We start from the raw sequence: 20,706 nt of genomic DNA, 5'->3' as shown, positions 1-20,706 counted from the left end.
TGCCTCTGCCTCCCTGAGTGCTGGGATTACAGGTGTGAGCCACCATGCCCAGCTCCTGGCTAAAATTCTAAAATAATACTTTTAGGGAGTTGTAGAGATGGCTCAGCAGTTAAGAGCACTAAATACTTTCTCAGCACCAACATGATGGTTCACAGCTATCTGTAACTCCAGTTTCATGGGATTCAACATCCTCTTCTAGCCTCCCAGGACTCTAGGAGCAAAAGTGGTACACAGGCAGACATGCAAACAAAACATCCATACACATGAATATTAATAAAAATAATAGGACTTTTAAGAGAGCTGGGAAGATGTCGGTGGGTAAAGTGCTTCCTGTGTAAGCAGGAGGACCTGAGTTGGATTCCAGCACCCACATAAAAAGCAGGTCACAATGGCACATGTTTGTAATTCCAGAATGGGGGATCCAAGGGCAGGTGGATGCCTGGAGCTCCATATCCTGCCAGCCTAGTCTATTTCAATAGCCCAGGGCCTGCAAGGGACCCTGCCTCAAAAAAAAAAAAAGGGTAGGATCTAACAAAATGGCTGGGCAGCAGTCACCCTGGCAATCTCCTGGTACCTACATAGGAGGAGGAGAGGACCAGCTCCTGCACACACTGTTCCCACTCACCCTCTCCTGACAAGGAACATCCAGGGTTAACCTCTAGCCTCCACATGTACACACACATATACCCTCCTTTATGAACACATGCATGCATGCTAATGATAATAACAATAATAATAAATGACAAGAATATTTTCCCATCATACAGATCCAGAAATGGAGGCCCAGTTAGGGATACACGGGCGATAAGTGGAAGGTGTAGAATTCGAACTCAGGCAGTCTGGCTCACAAGCCCACAATTCTAATCTTGTTGCCAGCCTGCCTGCAAGTACTGCATGATATGTGTGTAGTACAGGAGGTGCAGGCTAAGGATGAAACAGGTGATGGGTGGCCAGGCAAGGCATATTGGATAGGGGTTTTATTTTATTTTTTATTTTTTGGTTTTTCAAGATAGGGTTTCTCTGTGTAGCCTTGGCTGTCCTGGACTCGCTTTGTAGATAAGGCTGTCCTCGAGCTCACAGAGATCCACCTACCTCTGCCACCCAAGTGCTGGGATTAAAGGTGTGCGCCACCACTGCCCAGCTTGGATAGGGGTTTTAAACACAAGTAGTGATAAGCAAAGCTGTTGCCAGAACTTTAGGTGACAACTAAGAAGGTGGAGTGAGCCATTGCCCTGGTGATGAGGAGGCAAAGAGGCCAATGGAGGTAGGTATTTGGCAGACAGAATAAAGACAGGGCCACTGGATGCCGTAATAAGAGTCCATGTAGCACTCGCAAGGGATGTGGGAGAATGGAAGTGGCAACTGATGAAGGAAATAGGCAGGCAGGTATGGGGACACTGGTACAGAAGTCATCAGTATGCCAGGCATGGTGGCGCACACACCTTTAACCCCAGCACTGGGGAGGCAGAGGCAGGCAGATCTCTGTGAGTTTGAGGCCAGCCTAGTCCACAAAGGGAGTCCAGGACAGCTAAGGCTACACAGAAAGACCCTGTCTCGAAAAACAAAACAAAACAAAAAAAGAAGTCATCAGTAGAGTAGTTCAGAACTGGTGAGGTTTCAGACTCCCCGGCTGCCATGGGATAGCTCTGATGTAAGTCCCGTAAATGTTCCAGAATCAGGAATAGCACCCAAGTACCTGGGCTCCACTCCTTCACCCTCGGCATCTATCTCTTCAATCCCTCCCCAGCTTGGTACCCCCCCAGGAACGCTCTACACAATGCTAAAACTCACACCCCAACGCAAACGGTTTTTTGAGATGCTTTATTTGAAAAGCCTGGAGCCGCCAGAGACCTCAGCATGGAGACCATTTTCTGTCCAGGGTTTTCAGGTCAGAAACCAAGCTTGAGACTCCAGGAGACTTTCCAGCTGTGGGCCCCCCACACATGATACCCACCCACATCCTCTCTGGCTCTTACCTCCTCCTCCCTGCCCACTTCCTGTGTCTGAGGAGACAGTGAGGTACCTGAGTCTGGGTAAGCTGAGAGGGGAGATGGGGAACCCAGTTAAATTCTGAAAGCAGGAAAAAGTGTGAAGTGAGAGGCTTGTGGGGCTTACAGGAGCACATAGAAAAAGAGAAATACGGGGCTTGCGAGGGCGGGGGGGGGGGAGTTGGTGGGGCGGGCGTGTGGGAGGCCTCCCTTTTTTCAAGTCCATCCTCAGGAAGCCAGGAGCCTTCATACTCTGAGATTGTATGTCTTGCAGCTCAGGGTAGAGCATCACCTGTCACTCAGCCATGGCTGGATGTCCTGGAGGCTAGTTAGGAGCTGGGCATGCCCTCAGCCAGGGCAGCAGGAGTTCCCTGACCCATGGGTGCCCACAGTTCCCGGTCCTCCTCAGCTGGGTGCAGGCTGGCTGTTGGCATAGGCTTGATCTGGGAAGGAAGCCCGGGCTCTGCGTGTCTGGGGACACACCGAGGCGTAGAGTTCCGGCTCCGGACCTGGGGTCTGGGGCTTTGGCTCAGAGTCCAGCACCACCTCACAGTACTTGATGGGGGTCCCGGCGCTAGGGATCCGACCCTGAGGAGGTCGCAGCTGCAGGCTTGTGTAGCACATCGCCTCCTCCGCAGCCTGGAGGTGCGAGGCTGTTGGACGGTCTCTGGACCCTCGGGACCGGTCCCCGTTTCCTTCCCTCCCTTTTTCTTCAGCCAGCTGACTCACCCTGCCAGGGCCTCCAGAGGATGGGTCCTGCTGCTCTGGCCTGGGTTCTTGGGACAGCCGTCCTGGGACAGGGGCACAGAGATCTGGTCAGCTCCTGACTGCCCCTGCTGGCATCTGCATCCCATGTGCTAGGAGGCCGCTCTTGTGCCCTGTCCCTCCCGTCCGCAGTGCCTACCTGTCTGTAGGTAGAGCAGGTTCCCGTACAGGGGAACTTCTTCCACGGACCCTCCGGAGCTGCAGCATAGAGTTTGGGAGATGAATGGGGACTTTTTAGTTGAGAGGGAAATACTAAGTTAACCCATCCCAGTTATCCTTCACTCACCGTCCCTGTCCCTCCTGGTTCCTGCTCCTACCACTGGTCCACTGGGACAAGAGTGCAGCCAGGGAGATGAGAAAAAGCACTGTCACAACCGCTAAGACGGTCCACAGTCCCCATGCCTGGGCTATGGAGGGGATCCCTGCAGATGTGAGTATACGGAGCTGTTACTACCCTGCACAAACCCCTTCCCCAGCTAGCATCGGATGGAACACGGGTCCACAGACCCCTCCCCCAGGAACCCCCGCCCCCGCCCAGCTGTCCAGCTCACCGAAAGCTGGTGGAAGGCAGGTGCAGTTGTCATCTCTGTTCGTGACTGTTGCTGGTGTGAGAGTCACTCCCATAATCACACTGAGCCAAGGTCGGCCCTACTAATGGCCTGACAGTGGTCACAGCACAACTCCAGTGCCTCCTTAAACCTGGCCGCCACGCCTCAGCATCACCAACACTGACGGTGACAAACTTGCTGGCTTCCGGAGAGGAAGGCAGAGAGAGGAGAGATGAGCGAAAAGAACAAAGGCCCGCCCTGTGCCCGCACCTGCAACACCCCAGCCCTCAACTCTCTGAGCGCCCCAGTGCTCTGTGCCACATGCAGCTGAGCCGGCAGACTCTGAACGGTGACCTGAAACCGGACTAAGAAGGACAAGAGCCCTTTGGCCGTGGGATGTATGTATGACCCGATGAGCATGCTCTAAAGTGGAATGACTTCCAAATTCACAGTTCCATTACAGGAAGTAGATGTATCTATTTATGTAGCGCAGGCTGGCTTCTAACTCAGCATGAACTTGAACTCCTGACCTTTTTTCTTCCCCCTTACCAAGTTCTGGGATTGCAGGCACCGATTCAGTACGCCCCCGCTGAGCAATATCTGTGTAATATGAGTGTTGCTGTTATTATTACTAGTATTATAACTGGGGATAGGAAGACAGAGGAGGCCTAGAGTCCTTCCTCACAACCTACCTCGTCCAAACTGTCCGTTAGGACCCGTCACTCCATTCATTACAAGAAGAGAATCTCTTCCCAGGCAAATTGGGCCTGTCTTTGCCGGTTAATGGGCAGGACGGATATGGGGCAGGGGGTTCCTTCAGAGAGGCTGGTAGCCCTGCTGGTAAAGCTCTTGTCTAGTCACCGTGAAGACCTGAGCTTGGGTCTCCAACACCCACGTCTGTAACCTCGGCTTTACGTGGTGGAAGGAAGACAGGCGGATCACCAGAGCTCAGTGGTTCAGTGGGGGACCCTGACTTCAAGAATAAAGTGGAGAGTAATAGAGAAGGGCACACGAGAAGCTGATTGATTACCAGGCTCTACAGGAGCACACGGACACACACACACACACACACACACACACACACACACACACACACACACACACACAGTCTTAGTTCTAAACTGTGAACAGTGCTGAGTATCTGTGATTTGTAGGCTTCAAATTAGCAGTGGGCTGGGGGCGGAGTCTTCAAATTAGCAGTGGCCTGGGGGCGGAGTCTTCAAATTAGCAGGGGGCTGGGGGCGGAGTCTTCAAATTAGCAGCGGGCTGGGGGCGGAGTCTTCAAATTAGCAGCGGGCTGGGGGCGGAGTCTTCAAATTAGCAGCGGGCTGGGGGCGGAGTCTTATGTTCCACGTACAATGGAGACTGGCCTTGAACTGCAGGTTTACTCAGCCAAACCCAGCTGTTGCTTATCTTTTTAAAAAACATTGTAAAATAGGTGTGGTGGCTCATGCCCATAATCCTGGGACACTAAATTAGAGGCCAGCTGGACTATATGTGGAGCTATAAACAAGTAAATGAAATAAAATAAAATGAAAATATTGGTTCTACATAGAAGTTGGTTCGGGGAACATCTAGCTATATAAAGGGGCCCTCGAGACAAACAGATCCCTCTACATGTGTTTATATCTAGAATTAGTTTTTATGAGTTTAAAATTGTTGAGTTTGGGCTGGAGAGATGGCTCAGCGGTTAAGAGCACTGACTGCTGTTCCAGAGATCCTGAGTTCAATTCCCAGCAACCACATAGTGGCTCACGACCATCTGTAATGTGATCTGATGCCCTCTTCTGGCCTGCAGGGGTACAAGCAGACTGTATACATAATAGTAAATAAATCTTCCCAAAAAAAAATTGTTCAGTTTTTGTTGTTGTTGGGACAGTGTTTCCAACTTCACGGATAACTAGACATGTTTACTCTTTAACCAGTAGATTTAATCCCAGCATTCAAAAGGCAGAGGCAGGCAGGTCTCTGTGAGTTCAAGGCCCACCTGGTCTACATTAGAGAGTTCCAGGCCAGTCAGGGCTACAAAATGAGACCCTGTTTATATATGCACATACATACATACATGAAATAAATAATGGTGGACGAAGAGTGTACTAGCTCATTGGTAGAACTTGTCCTAAGTGTGCTCAAGGCCCTGGGTTTATCTGCAGCACCAGCCTCTGGCTCAAAAATTAAAACAAACAAAATAGAGTCTGGAGAGATGGCTGGGAGGTTAAGAGCACTTGCTGCTCCTGCAGAGCACCCAGGGTTGATTCCCAGCATCCCTATGGAGGCCAGCAACCATCTGTAACTCCAGTCCCAGAAGACCCAACATCCTCTGATTGCCAAGGCCACCAAGCAGGGCACATGTCACACAAGCACAAATGGAGCGGAAAAATTCCAGCGGTTCTGCCATTCAGAGTGCTGGCTACTCTTTTAGAGGACCAGAATTCAAATCCCAGTGCCCATGTGGGAGCTAACAACCATCTCTAAATCCAATTCCAGGGGTTCAGACACCCTCTTCTGACCACCCTGGGCACCAGGCACGCAAGTGGTACAGAGACAGGTATGCAGGCAAAACACCCATACCATAGATGAAATAGAATCTTCAAAAATCTTAAAAAACAAAAATAGTTGAAAACATCATATAAAATCAATAAATCTATTTAAAAAAACAATTTAATCCCCAAAATAACAGGAAAAAGTGCTGGTTGCAACATACAGGGACCAGGACCTGACTCCATTCCCCAGAGCCAACAAATAAATGAAACAAACCATTATGAAATAATAAGTATAAAGTTGAGAAAAATAACCTGTTACTTTAATTCTCAATTCCTTCGTTCAAGGTGACCATTTAAATTTTTAATTTAAGGTTTGCTTTTTAAAAAATTTGTTGTGAAATGTGAATATTTGCTAAATTTTTCTTTATACTTAAGACATTTTCTATCTATCGGTTGCTTCATATAAAAGAAATGTTTTCATACATTGTGTGTATGGGTTGGGGGGCATGCAATTCAGGTGTGTGTGTATGTTTGAAGGTGCAGGTGCCTTTGAAGGTGTCAGATCTCCTGAGGCTGGAATTATAAGTAAGTGTGACCTGCTTGCTGGGATTTGAGCCCTGGTCCTCTGGAAAAGCAGCCAGTGCTCTTAACTGCTCTTTTTTATTTTGTTTTGTTTTTCAAGACAGGGTTTCTCTGTGTAGCCTTAGCCGTCCTGGACTCACTTTGTAGACCAGGCTGGCCTCGAACTCACAGCGATCCTCCTGCCTCTGCCTCCCGAGTGCTGGGATTAAAGGTCTTAACAGCTCTTAACTGGACTGTTTGCTCTGGAGGCATGAGAGCTTGGGCTTGAATCCCTAGTGCCTACTCCAGTGTTGGAAGCAGGTAGAACCTCAGAGTTCTCTGGCTAGCCTGTCTAGATAAAACGGTAAGCTAGACACTCTATGGCCTGCTTACTTCCACGTGTGTGCGCGTGGGTGTCCATACCCCTGTACACTGCACCCAGAAACAAAAGGGATCTAAAAGAAGTAAAAATTAAAACACTGTTCATCACTCATATCTCAAAATAGAAGACTCGCTGTACTTCCTTTAAAATGTAATACTGTAGTTATTAAAGTAATAAAGATCCATTACTGTTTCTTGTTCTGTAGTTAATTAAAAATTGTTAGCTATATACATTTTTATACTAGCATGCTTATATAGCTACAGAGTTCAAAACTTTTAAAATTATGCTCCTTGTGTCCTTCCTGGGTTTTTGGGTTTTTTTTTTTTTTTCCTACTTTCTATTTTATTGAAAATAATTTTGGCATTTAGAGAATTGTTTTTAATCTATTTGGGGCTTGAGATGTAGCCCCATTGATAGCGTACTTGCCTAATGTTGCACACACACAGCCCTGGGCTTGATAGCCAGTACTGAATAAACTGTACACCTGCAATTCCAGTGCTCGGGTAGTGGAATCAGGAGCATCAGAAGTTCACAGCCGCCCTTGCTGATGTAGCATGCTCGAGGCCATCCTGGATTGCACAGGATTTTGTCTCAAAAAAATTAAAAATCTTCTTGGGTGTCAAAGACAGTAGGTATAGCATTGATTTCTTTTGTTTTTGTTTTTGTTTGCTTTTCGAGACAGGGGGTTCTCTATGTTAGCCTTGGCTGTCCTGGACTCACTTTGAAGACCAGGCTGGCCTCGAACTCACAGAGATCTGCCTGCCTCTGCCTCCCTGAGTGCTAGGATTAAAGGCATGTGCCACCATGCCCGGCTTAGCATTGATTTCTTATCAGCACTTAAAAACAGAGATTTCCAGCACTTGGGTGGTGAGATGGTAGGATCATGAGGTGAAGACCAATCTGAGCTATGTAGTGAGTTCAAATCCAGCCTATACTTCATAGCAAGAGTCAGCAGTTCAGAGATTCAAGAGCATACTTGGTGGTGGTGACACATGCCTTTAATCCCAGCACTCGGGAGGCAGAGGCAGGTGGATCACTGTGAATTCGAGGCCAGCCTGGTCTACAGAGTGAGTCCAGGACAGCCAACCCTGTCTCAAAACAAAACAAAACAAACAAACAAAAAAAGAGCATTCTTGGCTGTGTACATAGTGAGTTCCGAGGCCAACCTGGACTATATGATTCAAAAATCCAAACCCAAGAGGCAGCCATCAGTTGAGAGCCTTTTCTCCCATTAGAATGGGCTTGAACTTATTTCCACGAGCTATGCCAACTGGCAGCAATTTATACTTCCCTACTTTCCATTCCAAGCCATCCTGGAGCAATCAGACTTTAACAACTCCCGTTGCCCTGCCCTGCCCTGCCCTTCGGACTCCCTTTCTGGAAAAACAAGAAGAGACTCCCACGTTTTATTCATTTATTTAACCCACCTGTACCTCTTGCCTGGTAATTGCCAAGACCTAGGGACAGAGATGAAGTGGAAGATGTTTCTTCCTACAGCTTTTGATCTAGTTGGGAAGATGACCTTGTGTAGCCCAGTTAAAAGATATAGCAGGGAATCTGAGTGTGCTAGATGCACCCCCGTAAGCCCAGCACTCCAGAGACTATAGCAGGGGGATCTTGCCCTTTAGGCCAGTAAAGGCTCCTGAGACTGTCTCCGACAACACAGCATGGAGCAGAGGGTATAACTCTCTGTCCTAGTTTCTTTGTTTGTTTGTTTGTCTGTTTGTTTGTTTGTTGAGACAAGGTCTCTCTGTGTACCCCTGGCTGTCCTGGAGTCACTGTGTAGACCAGGCTAGCCTCGAACTCACAGGGATCCGCCTGCCTCTGCCTCCTGGCATTGAAGGCGTGGGCCACCACGCCCAGGCCTTGTTTTTGTTTTTTGAGGCTGGGCGTGAGATCTGCCTACCCAGTGCTGGGATCACAGGAGTGTAGTACCACATCCAGCCATTCCAATTATGAGCCTTGTGTGGCACTACACAGCTATAATTCCAGCATTTGAGAAGTGAAAGCAGGAGGATCAGGAGTTCGAGGCCTGCTGAGACTACATGGGACCCAGACGAACCTAGCATCTGCCTTTTGGGTCGTTGTGAATATTTATTCATTAATTTCATTCAATTCCTCAAGTTCCCACTAGTGACAAGTGCTGTGCTAGGCTAATGGGGGGGGGGGGGCAGGGGAAGACATAGCCCTGCTCTCTTGGCACTAGCAGCCTAGTGGTACTAAAGAAAGAATAAATTAGAAGTTCAGATTTTCTTTTTTCTTTCTTTCTTTTTTTGTTTGTTTGTTTGTATTTGTTTTATTTTGTTGTTCGAGACAGTGTTCTTCTTTGTAACAGCTCTGGCTGTCCTGGAACTCCGTAGACATCTGTAGGAGGATCTCTATGAGTTCAAGACCAGCCTGGTCTACAACCCTAGCCAGACAGGGCTACACAGAGAAACCCTAACTCGAAAATCCCAACCAAACCACAACAGCAAAAAACCCAAAAAACAAAAAACGAACAACAACAACAAAAAATTAATTTACCCCGAAGACCTGATCTAGAGTTGAATATGACGGGAGCGTAAAATTAAAGGAGCAAGCTGGGCATGGTGGCTCATGCACTCAGGGAGGCAGAGGCAGGCGGATCACTGTGAGTCCGAGGCCAGCCTGGTCTACAGAGCTAGTCCAGGGCAGAGAAACCCAGTGTCTCAAAAACCCCAAAAACCAAAAGAGCAGCCGCGCTGAGAATGAGCCCCGTGTGGTTGGTGCGCCGCGGAGGTCGCACTGCCTGTGTTACTAGGAGAGCTGACGGATGACGCCCCGCCGCACGCCGCTCGGCTCGCCCCAGGGCGGGGATCGCTTCTTGGCGGACTAGCAGTGCCTAGCGGGTCAAGTCCACGCGCGTGCGCACGCGGCACTCTTTGCCGGAGGTCCGGGGACTTTCCCCTAGGCGGAAGGATAAGGAACGTGTCCCCCGTGCGTAGCCTAGGAAACAGGCCTTCAGAGCGAGCTGGTGCAGTTGGCTGGCCGCGGCCTCTTTATAGGTCTAAGATAGTCCTTGTTTTACAGTTACGGTCAGGAAACTGCTCGCCTGAGTTCTGAAAAATTACGAGCCATTGTTTTAGGCTGAAAGATTCTGGAGGGATTATTGTTTAAGGAATTATAAATAAGTAGGAAAGTAATGTAGGGAAAGCCAGGTGGGCGTGGCCTATGCAAAAAAGTCTTAGCCCCGCCCCACCCCTGAGGTGGGCGTGGCCACTCCAGGCTACCGGGAGCAGGAGAAGCTGCGGTCGCGCGCGCGCGCGTGCGCACTACGACGGGAGGCCGACGCTGGAGCTCGCCGACCCGGGGTGAACCTTCCTAGTGGGCCAGGCATGGCGGGCGCGAGTCCCGCGCCGAGCGTGCTGGGGCTACTGCTCGTGTCTGCGCTGTTTGGAGTCCTCGGGGAGCGTCCCAGCTCCGATCTAGGGGCACATCCAGGTGCCGGCGAGAGTTGCTGGAGGGAGGCAGGCTGGGGCTGCCCCGGGGCAACGTCCCTCTGTGCTGACGGGTGGCTTTCATCCACAGAACGCCGCTCCCAGGTTGTTCCCGGGGCCACCGAATCTCGGCGGCAGCCGCCACCCAAGGACCAGCGCGAGCGGGCCCAGGCCGGATCGCTGCATTTGGGTGCGCTTTACACCGCGGCCGCCGTGGCTTTTGTGCTGTACAAGTGTTTGCAGGTGCGGTGTGTTGCGGTGGGTTGGGGGAGCCCTGGGCCTCCCCATCTCCTGGAGAGGGCTCTAAAATTGAAGGCTGGTTCCTTGGTTTTCCCACATTATCGGGGTTCGAGGATCCAGAGAAGTAGTGGGTGTAAGGCGCTTGGGAAAATTGTAGCTAGCGACCGTTACGTTTAATCATCCCACCGCAATCCAGTGAAGGGCGGGTTGTTTGTTTTGTTTTTCCCGAGACAGGGTTTCTCTATGTAGCCTTGGCTGTCCTGGGCAAAGAGCGGGTTTCTTACTCGAGCTGATCCACTTAGTGTCTGATGGAAGTGGGATTTTAACCCAACTAGTGTCTATATGCGAGAGAGAGAGAGAGAGAGAGAGAGAGAGAGAGAGAGAGAGAGAGAGAGAGAGAGAGAGAAGAGATGCAGTTAGTGCCGAGGCTCCAGCCTTGGCCCAAGGGGTTTACTGCCTCAGCAACAGTGTGTCCAGTGTGCCAGGCACTAAGCTATTTCCTGTTCTCCTTGGGAAGGATACCCTGAAATGGGACCTGTCAGTGCAGTCTGATGGACTTGAAACTGCTAAGATGGAAAGTGGCACCAGTGCTGTATCTTCGACCCTGATCAATTACTTGTACTAGGAAATAGAGACTGGACCAGTTAGGGACATAAAAACCAGATGAGATTAATGGACCTAAGCCGCCTTGACAGCCTAGGATGAAGAGTGGAATTTAATGAGAGATTAGTACATTCTAGATGGGTGTGGTAATGCAGACCTTTAGTCTCAGCACCCGCACTCAGGAAGATGGAGGCAGGAGGATCTCTGTGAATTCAAGGCCAGCCTCTACAGAGTTAGTTCCAGGAAAGCCAGGGCTGCTACACAGAGAAACCTTGCCTCCGAAAAACAAAACAAAAAGGTTGTATTCCTGTCTTGTGCGTGGAGTTCAGCCTCGGGGAGGAGATGTAGGCATTCCAATTGAACAGTTTCAGGGCGTGTTACAATAATCCACTTTCCAATTAAAGCCCAGCCTGCATTCAGAGCCTCTATCTACCTATCATAACACTGGGAGGATTGTATCCTAAAAATAAACCATGGGGCACTGCCTTTAAGAGCAAAGAGCACTATATAGTCAGTTAAAAAAAAAAAAAAACAAGCAAGCAAACTTGTGGTGCAGATAATGTGAATTGAAAACTGAACAGATTGGGGATTTTATACCGGCTAAGACTGAAGGAGATGGACCTGGTAGCACAGGCCTATTATTCAGCTACTCTGGAAGTTGAGGCGGGAGGATTCTAAGTCCAGGGCCTGTCTGGGCAATTTAGCAAGATGGAGGGTAGGGATGCTGAAGGAGGAGGCAGGAGTGTGACCAGTCTTCCGGTTGCTGCTGTCAAGTTTCACATTCTGGAGTGCTTCAGCAGCCTGGCCATGTGTGGGCATACAGACATGTTGCCTCATGTTCGTCCGGGTAAGCACCTGGACTAGAAACAACTGTACTTCTCTGAGGTGAATGCCCAGAGCTTTCTCTGTGGCTCCCCCTCTTCACTAGCTCTCAGGTGATGGACGGGGCCTTTGCTGCAGCTTTGCTTTTACCTGCTTCCACCACAGGGCCCAGATGAGGCTGCTGTTCTCCAAGAGGAAAAAAACAAGAAGAAATCCTCACAGTCAGGTGGGTTGAACAACAGTGGTTTCTGTGGGGGAGGGGAGCAGGGGACTACAGGGGTAACCATCCTGTCTACTCCCAGAACAACAGCTGGCGCTGCTGACACAACAGCTGGCCCAGACAGAACAGCACCTGAACAATCTGATGACCCAGCTGGATCCTCTTTTTGAGCGGTGAGGAATTTGATGGGTGAGGTGGGAGCCCAGGAGGCCGACTGAGCAGCCCCTGAGCGGGTGTTTCTGCAGGGTGACTACTCTGGTTGGAACCCAGCGGGAACTCCTAAACACGAAGCTAAAGACCATCCACCAGCTTCTGCAAGAGTGCAAGCCTGGCGCGGGTGTGGAAGTTCCGGAACCAGGTAAGCGGTCGGGTCGGGAGGTGTCTGACGGCTGGGAGACCAAAGGCTGCGAAGCTGGAACAAGCCGATCTTTCCCGCACAGAGACCAGCATGCCCTTTCCTGAGGACCAACGAGAAGCTGGAAACACTGAGGCCTGGGAGGAGCCCGTAAACTGGAGCCCAGAGACATGGAGCCCAGCTCCCTCCTGGGAGCTGGAGCAGGGGCTGAGGCGAAGAGGGCACAAGACTGGGACAAAGGGTCAAGCAGTGAAGGAGTGCCACTGAAGGCCTAGTAAAGCAAAGCCGTCTTGTTCTGGGTGCTCCCTCTGTGTTTTCCCAGTGCCCAGCCGGTCGTACACACATGCATACTAGGTGCATCGGCCAACTGGGACTCCCAGAAAAGGTTCCTTTATTAAGAAGCGAGAGACTGCCTTCCAGAATGCGAGCAGAAGACAGAGGTAGCTGTACTTCTGCCTTTATATTCCCAAGGCTGCTAAGATGCCAGCCATCAAGGCGTATGGTTTAGACAGAAAGGTCTTTCCAAAAACAAATCAAAACAGCACTTTATTGAAAATCCAGTAGGGAAATAAATTACAGAAGTTTTACAAATGGGAGGTAGTTTGGGAGGATCTGGAGCTTAAGGCCAGCCTCAGCTATGTGAAACCTTGTCTCAAGAAGAAAAGAAACTAAACACAGTAGCCAGGTGTGGGAACACACATCTGTAAACCCAAGGCTTTTGAGGCTGAGGCAGGAGGAATTCAAGTTCAGTGTCAGTCTGGGTCATAATAGTAAGACCCTGTCTCAAAAATGAAACAAGAGTTCATAGGCATATGTATATTTTTTAAAAATCATTTTTAAAAAAGTCTATAGGCAACAAAAATGTCTTCCTTTACAATGCTGCAAATTGAATAAACAGTTGGCCACAAACAGCAGGAGCTTTACAGTCCCAAGGTCCCCCAGTGGCATGGTGTTAAAGGGGCTGGTTCCACTGAGACTCAGTTGGGTTGAAGCCTGTTTTCTGCTTCTTTTTTGTTTTGTTTTTTGAGACAGGGTTATCTCTGTGTAGCCTTGGCTGTCCTAGACTTGCTTTGTAGACCAGGCTGGCCTCGAACTCAGAGATCCGCCTGCCTCTGCCTCCCGTGTGGTGGGATTAAAAGTGTGTGCCACCACGCTGGCCCCGGCTGCTTTCTGCTTCTTAAAGAGCTAGTTAATGGCCTGTGTCGACCCATGGAAGGCTCTGTCCTGTCCCTAAGTATCCTGAGCTCTGGAACCTGTAAGATTCTTCGCAGGCAAGCCCAACTGCCACATGCATCCCAGGATTGTTGTGAGCGTGGCCCAGCACATTTGTAGATGACAGTGTCATGTTGTGGCAACACTTCTGTGAGTGGAGCTCTTCTGGCTTCTGTGGGAAGAAAACAGTCCAGGCATTGGAATGATCACCCTATTCAGTCACCTCTGGGGATGGGGGAAGAAGCTCTGGTGTGAGAGAAACGTCTTCCCAATTCTAAAAGCAAGCTCCCATTCCCCGAGGGAAGACACACTCACCTAATAGCCAGAGTCAGGCTGTGGTACCATTGTGACAGCTCCTCCTGGTCAGTAGACATAAGCAGTAGCTTCTCATGGGGAAAGGACAGCTAGGGAGAAACCACTTTGTTCAGATCAAGTCAGGCTGAGGCTCTCACTGGTTCCATGACATTAATTCAGGAATAAGATGACGACCAATTATGAAACCTTAGCCCCACCAATCCCCTTACTCTCATAAAAAGGGACCCAGGCCAAGTGATCAGCTAGCTGGCCTAAGTACTTGGAGTATATTTGGGGCCCAGATTTCCCACCTGCTACTTACACTGAGCAAACCACCACAAGGTCCTCCCGAGTGGCCAAAGACCCTGTTAAGCTGACACTGGGACATAGGGTACAGGGCTCTGCAGACAAAGGTGCCGCTTTTCAGCAGGTGCAGTGGGGGCCGAGGCTTAGCCATGAGGAGCGCATCAGAGAAGAGGAAGAACATGCGGGGCCGAGGCTCCCCCGTGGGAGGCACCACTAAAAGCCAGCCCTGTCGCAGGAACCAGCGCCCTTGAAAATGAGAGTGTCATGGAACACAAGAAAAAAACCAGGAAATTTGGGGCGGGGGGTGGGCTGAGGGGAGTAATTGTGTGTGTGTGTGTGTGTGTGTGTGTGTGTGTGTGTGTGTGTGTGTGTGTGTGTGTGTAGGCTGGAGGACAGCTCTGTGGAGTTAGTTCTCTACTTCACCTCTATGTGGGTCCCAGGATTATAACACAGTCCATGCACCGGGCAAGTGCTTTTACCCACTGAGCCATCTTGCCAGCTCAATAAGCTGGCTTCGTAGAGGAAGAGAAGTGAGCAAGCAGGGGGCAATTGAGGCCAAAGGGCAGAGTCCGCGGGCTACCTGAAGTCAGCCCGTTTGCCTTGCGTCCACTGAGCAGGGCCTGGACACGCTGCAGGTGCCGGTCATTCTTCTGACTCTGGCCAATGGCGTGCACTCTCTGGGCAGTCTCGCTCACCAGGCGGGCAGCCCCTGGAACAACACCCTCCACCTCACTCCCAACAGAAGTTTGGCTTTGGCTACTGGTAGTAAAAGACAAGCTGGTCTGCAGGGGGCCTGGCTCGGGTTCTAGCTTCTTGGAGAAAAGGCCGGGCAGTTAGGGATGCATGCGATGGGAGACAGGACATACCAGACATTGTAGGAGGGCAGAAGCAGAGAGGCCTTCAGGACAGGCAGCCTCTCTGCCTAGGGCGGGGAGAAACCAGAACGTACGTGTGAGCTGTTGGTAATCAGGGCTGCTGGGAACTGTGTTTTCAGCCAAAGCCATGACGAGATTCTCGTACCTGGAAGTGGACAGTTGGAAGTGAAGCAGAGCCAGGCAAAATGTCCTGGTTTCATATGACCTGGAGATCAGCTCCCAGATGGTCATTTCTTAATTGTCAAGTCAGGAAAGGCCTGGCTTCTCTGTTGCCCCTTCTTTAACGTGGGACCCGGACTCTGGGCTCACATTATAATTTCGTCCCACGCTGAGGAATCAGGAGGCTGGCCCAGAAAACGAAACTAAATCAAACCAAGGAGGCTACCACAGACAACCTGTGAGGCCTGGAACAACTTCAAGTCTAGGCTGAGCCCTCGTGTCAATGAGCTTTTCCAGATAGCCTACCGCAGGCCCTAGTGCGGAGCTCCCTTACGTCAAGATACAGGACTACAGCCCCGGGTCTGAGGCTGCAGACCCTAGGCACCCCGTGGGCTCGCATTTAACTCTGGTAAAAGCTTAGGAGTAATTTGGCAGAGAAAGACAGGGTTGGGAGAACCAGTGGCATCCCCCAGGCAGCAGCTAGGCAGCCCTGACAAGATAAACCACTCACTGCTGGAGCCGCTGCAGAGGCAGAGGGAGCAGGTCCTGGAGATGAAGACCCCTAAATTCGGGGCGGCCTTCCTGAAGCTGCACGAACCTCCGGAAACGTTTGTTCTTCCTCAGCTGCTCCTGGATTGAGAGGGTTCACGTCGGGAGAGAAGCCACTCCTACACTGCGTTCGCTCATGCAGGCTTCCCTCCTAGGGAAGTTAGCTACGAGCTGCGCTCTAAATGCAAGAAACTGAGTATCTAGATTAAGGGGAGACAGATTGCGGTTACCTGAAGGGTAGCCTCAGACTTCTCTGCATTGGCAGCAAATTGGACGTAGAACTCCAGGTGGGGGCAGAAGCCCTGTAGCCCCGGCCCCCAGTGTCCTTCCTCCAAGTAGGGGAGCAGCTCTCTGTATGCGCAAAGGACAGTAAAAGTGCAGGCCAACACCTACTCGGGCACTCTCTCATACACCTCCCGTAACCCTGCCTCGGAGGTAATACTATTATCCCATTTTACAGCTGGGGACGCAGGCAGGTTAAGGCACAGGGCCAAGGCCACAGGTGAGAGAGTTGGCGGATGAACCCGGCCTTTCTGACTAGGCTTGGTGCTCCCTCTCCCTGCACCGCTTCCACTCACAGGCTGGCGGCGTAGATGAGCTCCCAGGTCCCGAAGAGCGTCTGGCGCTCCGGTGGCCGCAGTGTCCCCTTGGCTTTCAGGATCTTCAGAAAGTACTGTGCAGGGAAAGAATACAAGTTCCTTAGTCTGTAGCAATAGGAAGCCGACGTCAAGGGCAGCCAGAAACTGTAGCAGTCAGTTTGAAGTGCCGACCTTGGTTGGGGAAGCAAGGTCTGCGACCCTCCCACACTCACACCGAGCCCCACCGTGGCCACCAGCCCCAGCTGCTCCTGGTAGCGTCGCTCGGTCTCCAGCAGCTCCCGAGCCGTGCAGAGGCGTTTCCGTTCCCAACGAGCACGCTGCTGTCGCACGGGGCAGCGCGAAGCAGAGGCCGGGCTCTCCATGCCTGACCCAAGGTTTTAGGCTTCCTGCAGCACCGCGCCGAAGATTCAAATTCCAACCGTTCGCAAGGGGGCGGGACCCAGGAGCACAGCCGCGCATGCGTGGGCAGCCGCTGGCGGGGCGCGGTCCCTCTGCATGTGTTCCACCACCACCACCCGCCAGGGCGGCGCTCTAGGATCTCGGACAGGTGTGGCCGCTGTGCCAAGGTGCAAGGCACTGCTAAGGTGGCACAACGGACTCCAAAACGCAGATACTGGCAGCGCCTCAGTGTCTAACTGCAGAATTGTTAATGTGGGGGATAACTAGGGTACACAATATGTCCTGAGCCCAGGCCAGACAGCAAAGCGGTTGGCCAGTCATTCCCAGTGCTTTCACACACTAGGAACCTGTGAGCTTCAGACAAAAGTGCGTAAATTTTAAGTTACTGCTTTCTTCTTCATTTCATTGTATTTGAAGACGACCTTGATTTTCATCCTCCCGCCTCCAGCTTCCAAATACAGAAATTAGTCTTGCACCGTCATATCCCGCTTTTGAGGTGTGGGATGGAACCCACTCATGCGTACTAGGCAAGCGCTCTACCATCTACGCCTCAAGTCCTGATTTTTTTTTTCTTCCATTTCATACTTGACCACAAACTAGCTTCCGGTGAGCAGGAGTCAGTAATGTGGTATTTGGGGTGTTCTCTCTCTCTCTCTCTCTCTCTCTCTCTCTCTCTCTCTCTCTCTCTCTCTCTCTCAAAAAATCTTCAACCGCAGCCCCCCTCCCTCCACTTCTCTCAGTCTCCCCACTTCCTGTCCTCCCAATTCTGATAAAGACAAAAGCCTTGTTGCACTAATTGCATTACCTTATCAAAAAGAGAGTGTTCTGAATTTCCCTTTGGACTCTGAGGTACTGGGTGTAAATTTGCAGCGCCATTTGTCAATATGTGTCAGGAATTCCCTTTTTAAAGATTTATTTTCACTTTAAAAAATATATGTTCGTGGGGGTTGGAGAGATAGCTCAGAGGTTAAGAGCACTGGCTGCTCTTCCAAAGGTTCTGAGTTCAATTCCCAGCAACCACATGGTGGCAGCCGTACATGCAGGCAGAGCACTGTATACATAATAAATGAATCTTTAAATATTATGTATGGATATATGTGTTCATGTAGGAGGAGGATGTGTGTACATGGGATGGGGTACCCAGGAGCTGGAGCATTGGCAGTTGTGGCCACCTAATGTGAGTGCTGGGAATCAAATCCAGGTATGGGAAAGCAGGGAGCACTCTTAACTTCCCAGCCATCTCTCATACAGATACACACATAATTCTAAACTAATAAAAATAAATATTAAAAAAAAATAGGTGTAGGAGCCGGGCGAGGTGGCACACACCTGTAATCCCAGCACTCAGGGAGGCAGAGGCAGGCAGATCTCTGTCGTGAGTTCAAGGCCAGCCTGGTCTACAGAGTGAGTTCAGGATAGCCAAGGGCAAACAGAGAACCCCTTGGGATGGGAGCTAGAAAGTTATTTGTTGGTTAAGAGTGCTGGCTGCTCTTGCAGAGAATTCAGGTTCAATTCCTACGTCGTGGGCTTACAACTGTCTGCAACTCCAGTTCCAGGTGGTCAGACACCCTCTTCTAACCTTCTCAGGCACCAGGCATGCACATGATGCACAGACATACAACACAGGCAAAACGCGCATACATATAAAATAGGAAGGTAATTTTTAAATATAAAGAAGTTCTGAAAACTATCAAAATGGGAAAACATTCATAGTAAGTATAATACAGAAAGAGAGAGAGAGAGAGAGAAGGCAAGCTCTGGAACTGTTTGTATAATGTGATGCCTTCTGCATAAAAATGAACACAAAAGGCTGGAAAGTTAAGCAATCAAGACCTAATTTTTTAATCTCTGGGTGATGAGACAAAAGATAATTGAACAAATGAGTGTCTCCCTGGACCAGGCAGTAAAACACTGAGGCTAAAAGCAAAAATGGGCCGAGTAGGGTAAGGCTAGAAATTCCCTAAGACATTTCCCCATTTCCCCGAGTTTCCTGCATTGAGCATGCGCTGTTTTGTAACTATAAAATATATTTTGTATTGAGAAACTAAATGTAAGAAACATTAGGTTCCCCCCCCCCTTTTTTTTCCATTTTGGACTCTTAGGAATCTGGGCCCCAAGCCAAGAAGCAGGGGACTGCCAGGTTCTAACCTCCCTCCAGCTCTGACATTCTAAGAATCCTAAAAATGTCAAAATGCTAAGCTGAGACCACGGGAGAACAACCTGAAAGCCTCGGGGAGACCTGGCTGCTTCTTCGGTTTGGGTTCCAAGAAAACTGGTGACACCAGGTAAAGGGCCAGTGACCCTGTCTCAAGTGCATGGAGAGAAGCTGGCCTGGTGGCTTACACGTATATTCAAAGCACATGGAAAGCTGAGGCAGGAGGATTGCTGCAAGTCTAAGGCCAGCCTGGGCCACACAGTTGAAACTCTTGTCTCAAATAATCAAAACAAAAGGGAAGCAAATGGGGGCTGGAGAGATGGCTCAGAGGTTAAGAGCACTGTCTGCTCCTCTAGAGGTCCTGAGTTCAATTCCCAGCAAGCACATGGTGACTCACTACCATCTGTAATGAGATCTGGTGCCCTCTTCTGGCCGCGGACAGAGCACTGTGTGTGTAATAAATAAATAAATAAGGAGCTCAAATGTGGATGCGCACAGATGATGCCAAGTGGATCATGTGAACCCCGAGCAATGAGAATAAAGCGCATGGGCTGGAGACATGGCTCAGAGGGTAAAAGCACTGGCCGCTCTTGCAGGGGACCTGGGTTTAGGTCCTAGCACCCACATACTGCCTTACAACTGCCTGGAATTCCTGACACCCCCTTGTGGCCGCCTAGGGCCTCTGCATGCATGTGGCATGTGGTACACATAAACTCATGCAGGGACACACATGTACACACGAAGAGTGGAAGAACCAAAGAATAAGGAGGAGGAGGAGGAGTTGGTGCTGGTACAATACCTAGGCACATAGGACTGGGCATGTCACAAGCTTGTGAGTATTTTTCAGGTGGGTGAGGGAGGGGCTGTAAATTCAGGGTGGGAGCTCTGTCTGATTGGTAAAGAGGGCAGGAGTGAGGATAAACCCTGAGGACATCTTGAAATGCACCCACTTCCGTTCCACTACACTGACCGACTAAAATGGCGGCCACATAAAGACATGTCCATTTCCATATCCAGGACCCAGCGACCCCAGGACTTGCAAGTATAACCTTATGTGGAAAAAGGGTCTTTGCAGATATAACTAAGATTTTTTTTTTTTTTTTTTTAGGTTTTTGAGACAGAGTTTCTCTGTGTATCCTTGGCTGTCCTGGACTCGCTTATAAGGCTGGTGTATACATTTAACCCTAGCACTTGGGAGGCAGAGGCAAGCAAATATATGAGTTTGAGGCCAGCCTGGTTTACAGAGCCAGTTCCTGGATAGCCAGAGCTACATAGAGAAACCCTGTCTTAAAACAAAACAAAACAAAAAACAATTTAAAAAAAAAAGGAGGAGGAGGAACCAAAGATCAAAGTTGTTTTGAGGCCTTGAGGCTTATCTGTAGTTCTAGGCCACCACACTATTATTCCTACAGCTACCATAAAAATACCATAAACCCACAAATCAGGTGTCTTATAGCAATGGGTTTTTGATGTTGCTGTTTCTGGTTTGGTTTGGTTTTGGTCTTTCAAGACAGGGCTTCTCTTTGTGTAGCTGCCTTAGAACTCACCCTGTAGATCAGGCTGGCCTCGAACTCACAGAGATGCCCCTGCCTCTGCCTCCCAAGTGCTGAGATTAAAGGCTTGCGCCACCATGCCCATCTGGCATTTATTTATTTATTTGTTTGTTTATTATTACATATACAGTGCTCTGCCTGCATGTACACCTGCAGGCCAGTAGAGGGCATCAGATCTCATTA

At 50.0% G+C, this 20,706-nt stretch overlaps 3 protein-coding genes across 4 annotated transcripts; 1 reads left to right on the top strand and 2 right to left on the bottom strand.

Moving 5' to 3' along the window:
• Positions 1-2,200: 2,200 nt before the first annotated feature.
• On the bottom strand, positions 2,201-3,378 carry Sit1 (signaling threshold regulating transmembrane adaptor 1). 2 transcript variants are annotated; one of them, XM_051165661.1, is made up of 5 exons: positions 3,305-3,378; positions 3,040-3,175; positions 2,893-2,951; positions 2,718-2,779; positions 2,201-2,627 (listed from the first exon to the last, which is right to left on the bottom strand). In XM_051165661.1, the coding sequence occupies exons 1-5, from the start codon at positions 3,375-3,377 to the stop codon at positions 2,394-2,396; spliced, it is 564 nt and encodes a 187-aa protein (XP_051021618.1). In that variant the 5' UTR covers position 3,378; the 3' UTR covers positions 2,201-2,393. The 2 variants fall into 2 exon arrangements, with proteins under 2 accessions (XP_051021618.1, XP_051021609.1); XM_051165652.1 differs by having other exon boundaries at positions 2,201-2,779.
• A 6,623-nt stretch (positions 3,379-10,001) lies between these two features.
• Ccdc107 (coiled-coil domain containing 107) lies at positions 10,002-13,207 on the top strand. Its single transcript, XM_051157236.1, has 6 exons — positions 10,002-10,186; positions 10,274-10,425; positions 12,013-12,073; positions 12,150-12,240; positions 12,313-12,425; positions 12,508-13,207. The coding sequence occupies exons 1-6, from the start codon at positions 10,081-10,083 to the stop codon at positions 12,687-12,689; spliced, it is 705 nt and encodes a 234-aa protein (XP_051013193.1). The 5' UTR covers positions 10,002-10,080; the 3' UTR covers positions 12,690-13,207.
• A 227-nt stretch (positions 13,208-13,434) lies between these two features.
• Positions 13,435-16,807, bottom strand: Arhgef39 (Rho guanine nucleotide exchange factor 39). Its single transcript, XM_051157206.1, has 9 exons — positions 16,641-16,807; positions 16,396-16,490; positions 16,048-16,168; positions 15,780-15,898; positions 15,184-15,254; positions 14,815-14,943; positions 14,251-14,480; positions 13,950-14,038; positions 13,435-13,806 (listed from the first exon to the last, which is right to left on the bottom strand). The coding sequence occupies exons 1-9, from the start codon at positions 16,776-16,778 to the stop codon at positions 13,764-13,766; spliced, it is 1,035 nt and encodes a 344-aa protein (XP_051013163.1). The 5' UTR covers positions 16,779-16,807; the 3' UTR covers positions 13,435-13,763.
• Positions 16,808-20,706: the final 3,899 nt, after the last annotated feature.

The sequence above is a fragment of the Acomys russatus genome, chromosome 2, assembly GCF_903995435.1.
Source record: "Acomys russatus chromosome 2, mAcoRus1.1, whole genome shotgun sequence".
NCBI lineage: Eukaryota > Metazoa > Chordata > Mammalia > Rodentia > Muridae > Acomys > Acomys russatus.
Note: the sequence above shows the minus strand (reverse complement) of the source record. Positions and strands in the feature narration are given on the sequence as shown.